Source organism: Pinus tabuliformis, chromosome 4_2 (assembly GCF_031772625.1).
Source record: "Pinus tabuliformis cultivar Carrire ecotype Pingquan chromosome 4_2, CPIR1, whole genome shotgun sequence".
Lineage (NCBI taxonomy): Eukaryota > Viridiplantae > Streptophyta > Pinopsida > Pinales > Pinaceae > Pinus > Pinus tabuliformis.
The window spans coordinates 535,115,329-535,119,893 of record NC_142304.1 but is presented as its reverse complement, the minus strand read 5'-3'; the positions used below and the strand labels follow the sequence as shown (position 1 = coordinate 535,119,893).

At 42.7% G+C, this 4,565-nt stretch overlaps 1 protein-coding gene across 1 annotated transcript; it reads left to right on the top strand.

The window, feature by feature from the left end:
* Positions 1-1,141: 1,141 nt before the first annotated feature.
* LOC149170406 (uncharacterized) lies at positions 1,142-4,321 on the top strand. The gene is made up of 2 exons (XM_089425564.1): positions 1,142-2,129; positions 2,547-4,321. Exons 1-2 carry the CDS (start codon positions 1,142-1,144, stop codon positions 4,319-4,321), a joined length of 2,763 nt encoding a protein of 920 aa, XP_089281690.1.
* Positions 4,322-4,565: the final 244 nt, after the last annotated feature.

Sequence of the window (4,565 nt, the reverse complement as noted above, 5' to 3'; positions counted from 1 at the left end):
TACTAAATATTGTTTTAAAATGAAAGTCATCTCTTGGAATGGTAGAGGGCTTAATAGCCAAATAAAACAGTGACTTTTAAAGAAGAAGGTCCAAAAGGAAAAACCATACATTATATTTGTGCAAGAAACCAAATGTGCAAGTAATACTATTCATAATGTAAGCAAAAAATTATGCAAACATATGGAATACCTGGAAACCGCCAGCCATGGATGGGAGGGAGGTTTAATCACCCTGTGGGATCCGCAAGTAATCAAAATCCTCTCCTCTGAAGCAACCAGATCTTTCATAGCTATAGAAGCTCAGGTGGTTGGAAATTCGGAAACCTACTTGTGTACCAATGTCTACGGGCCTCAGAAGTTAGAAGAGAAATTTATTTTTCTGAGAACTCTGTTGAATCTGAAGCTAAGATATCCCAGAGCGAAGGCAGTCATAGGAGGGGATTTCAATATGATAACTACCCTAATGGAAAAGAAAGGAGGGACAAGGAAACTCAACAAAGATTCTGAAGCTTTCTTAGATTTCATCAATACAACTAAACTAGTGGATGTCCACCCCAAGAGTGGGGCTTTCACTTGGAATAACAAAAGGGGAGGTGAAAGACAAATTTCTTCTCGACTTGACAGATTTCTAATCTCTGAAAGTATTCTATTGGAGGGAGTTATAGTATAATTAGATATACTCCCTAGTGGAGGGCCAGATCATTGGCCCATTTCTCTGTTTGTTGCTATCCAGGGCACTCCTAGAAACAAGCCATTTAGATTTGAGAAATTTTGGCTCACCCATCCGGACTTCATTCAACTTATTGAAAAATGGTGGCATGAACCAGTGGACATCAGAGGTACCAAAATGTACAGATTACAAGGCAAACTGAGACACATCAAAAACAAGATCAAAATATGGAATAAAACAGTCTTTGGGAACATATTCAAAGAAAAATCCAAATTAGAGGAGCAATTAGAGCAGATAAACAAAGACTAGATCACTGGAGACATTAACCCAGAAACAGTAAACAAAGAAAAAATGTTGATGCAGCAATGGCAGCTTCGTTGCCAACAAGAGGAGACCCTTTGGAAACAAAAGTCCCGGATTCAGTGGCTCAAGGAAGGGGAACAGAACACAAAATTCTTCCACAGATCAGCAATGGACCACAGGGGAGCCAATAAAATCCTCAGTCTCAAAAATGAACAGGGAGCCATTCTACAGACACATCAAGAAGTTTCAACCCTGCTTACTATGCATTTCAGCAGCATAGCTCAAGAGCCAGAGGTTGACAGGACAGAAGCAATTGATGAACTCATCAAATCCATTCCCAAGACAATCACTAATGAGCAAAACCTAGCACTAACTCGAGAAATTTCTTTGGAAGAGGTGGAAGAAGCGGTGAAGGATATGCCAAATGATAAAGCGCCTGGGCCTGATGGTTTTACCATCAACTTCTACAAGGCTTGCTGGGACATTGTTAAAACAGAGGTCTGGGAAGTGGTGGAAGACTCTCGGCGTTCTGCCTCAATCCTCAAGTCCCTAAATTCTACTTTCCTTGCCCTGATTCCAAAAGAAGAGGAGGCCAACACCCCAGCAAAATTTCGGCCTATCGCTTTGTGCAATGTTATATATAAAATTATCTCTAAAGTCATTGCTAACAGAATGAAACCTATTCTTCCGGGCCTCATCTCTGAAGAGCAATCGGGATATGTTGAGGGGAGACAAATTTTGGACAATATTTTACTAGCTCAAGAAATGATTCATACGCTTCACTCCAGGAAAATTGCAGGTATGATGATGCAACTTGACTTATCAAAGGCTTATGATAAAGTCAACTGGAATTACCTGGAAGCAATTTTAAAAGCTTTCAGTTTTGCCAATCAATGGATAGTGTGGATTTTAGCTCTGATCAAATCTACTAAATTTTCTATTCTGGTAAACGGTGCCCCTGCCGATCAATTCTCCCCCTCACGAGGGCTCAGGCAAGGAGACCCATTATCACCTTTCCTTTTTGTTATCCTGATGGAAGGTTTAAGCAGACTCATTCGCAGCGCTAAAGAGGAAGGAAGTATCAAAGGATTGCAGCCCCTGCCTTCCATTCCAGCGACTACTCACCAACAATTTGTTGATGATACGATGTTACATGGTACTCCCACAGTCAAAGAAGCCTTGGGCTATAAAAGGATCCTCAATCTTTTCAGCAAAGCTTCAGGTATGGAAGTTAATCTATCTAAATCCACCATCTTCTTTTTCAATACTCATTTAGCAGTGCAAAAAAATCTCTCTACCATTCTAGGCTTCCGGAGAAGCAGCCTGCCCTCTAGGTACCTAGGAGCTCCTCTAACAGATAAACCCTGGCAAAAAACTCATTGGGAGAAGATCCTAGCTAGCCTGGAGAAAAGATGCCATCATTGGACCCACAGGGCCCTCAATTTTGCTGGTAGGCTAGTCTTAACCAAAGCAGTCCTGCAAGCTATTCCTCAATATATGCTCTCCATAATTCCTGCTCCCAAAGGAGTCCTTCAGCAAATGAGGGTGATCCAGAGAACTTTCTTATGGTCAGGAAATGCAGAGAAGAAAAAGTGGGCACTAGTGGCATGGAATAAAATGTGTAAGCCCAAACAACTGGGAGGGTTAAACCTACTAGACCCCTCCACCATCAATAGGGCCTGTGGTGCTAAGCTGTGGTGGAAATGGCTGAAGGAACCCAATCTTCCTTGGGCTAGACATTGGAAGGAAAAATACGCTCCAATGCATAGTATTCAGAACCTGATCAGAATGCAAGAGAATCCAGAAGGCTCACCAATCTGGAACCTAGCAAGGAAAAATCGATACATTATACAGGAGAATAGCTTCTGGGAAATTCGCAATGGAAAAACTACCCTTTTTTGGGAGGATGCCTGGCAACAACTCCCCAAGTTAGAAAGGCCTGAGTTTGCAGGTCTTCAAAGAAATTACCAGGAGCTTGGGAGAACAACGGTGAATCACTATTGGACTCCTAATAATAGGGACCTGGAGTGGAGAACTTGGGCAGTCAATGAAACAGAGAACATGACCGAAGCAAACAATGACATTAGGGACTTGCAAACACTGTTAAACAAAAGAAGAATTAGAATGGCGGAAGACAACAACCAACTAAGATGGGGAAAGCAAGGAGGGGGCAATTTCACGCTCAAAGAAGCCAGAAACTGTATTGAAGATTCGGAGCAAGAAGAAAAGGTTAAATGGAGCAACAAGGTCTGGGATTCTCAGTTCTGGCCGAAAATTAAAACCTTCCTTTGGCTCCTAATGCACAGGAAAACTCTCACTTGGGAGAATCTCCGAAAGAAAGGGTTCTGTGGCCCATCTAGATGCCCCATGTGCGAAAAGGAAGAAGAAACAATGAATCATCTCTTCAACACATGTGAGTTGGCAAACCTCCTGTGGAATTGGGCAGAAACCACTTTGCAGCAAACGGACAGAATAAGAGATTCCATTCAAGAAACCATCGAAAATTGGCGAGGCAATTTCTCCAGCAATCAATTGGTCAACATCATTTGGAAAACCATGCCAGGGTTTATTACATGGTCAATCTGGAAAGAAAGGAATAGGATAGTATTCTTAAATGAAACCAGAAATATAAATCACTCTATAGAAATTATCATACAAAATATCAGGCAATTGGTTCTTGTCAAAGGAAGACCAGAAAAAGATAATAAAGCATCAACTGGGGACTTACAAATCTTGAAAGCTTTCAACCTGGATAAAGGAACCTTCGCGGCTACCGTGAATCGCCAACAGGAGATAAATACCACTTTAAGCATCTGGAAACGACCACCTTCAGGCTTCCTCAAGCTAAATTTCGATGGTGCTTCTCGGGGTAATCCAAGTTTGGCTGGCATTGGGGGCATTCTCAGGAACAACAAAGGAGAAATTCAGTACATCTACAACAGAGCCTTAGGGGAAGGAACCAATAATGAGATGGAGTTCGTAACGATGGAACAGGGTCTAAGAATTCTTAGGAAATTACAGGCAGGCACGGCAGTGGTAGAAGGGGATTCCCAGCTCGCAATTACAGCAGCCAGAAGGATGTATGCGGGAGCTAAAGCAAGCAAAGTTACACAACATTGGCGACTGGCCAAAGTAACAGAGAGTATAGCCGAACATCTTGGGCATTTGAAAGGTTTAATCTTTCACGTTGTTCGCCGCAAAGCCAATACAGTTGCGGACCATCTGGAAAATTATGGTATAGAGAACCCCACCAGCATCATGGACAGCTGTTGGCAGGACGTCACCTGCCCGGAAGTAAGAAACAAGTGTACCCTGCTCTCGAGGCAGGATATGGTAAATGAAAGATAAGGACAAAGGGACAGCGCTCTATACAGGTATTGAGATATGATTACGATCAATCGTACTGCGGGGAGAATTAAGGGTCGACAGAAGAATGAAGGACAGGCAGGAAATGGGCATTCAATGCACAAGCAGGCGGGAGGCACTCCCATCAGCTCCATGAGCGAAAAGTATGAGCGTCGTTGGTGCCCATATAAAAGTATGGACACTTGGCATGCTTCGGAGAAGTTCAAGAGAGGCAAACTTAAGAGCA

Excerpts from the sequence above, each read along its gene's own strand:
- LOC149170406 (XM_089425564.1), top strand. The coding sequence starts at position 1,142 with ATGGACCACAGGGGAGCCAATAAAATCCTCAGTCTCAAAAATGAACAG. Across the intron at positions 2,130-2,546 it reads TGATGATACGATGTTACATG|GAAATGCAGAGAAGAAAAAG; the intron begins GTACTCCCACAG and ends TCTTATGGTCAG.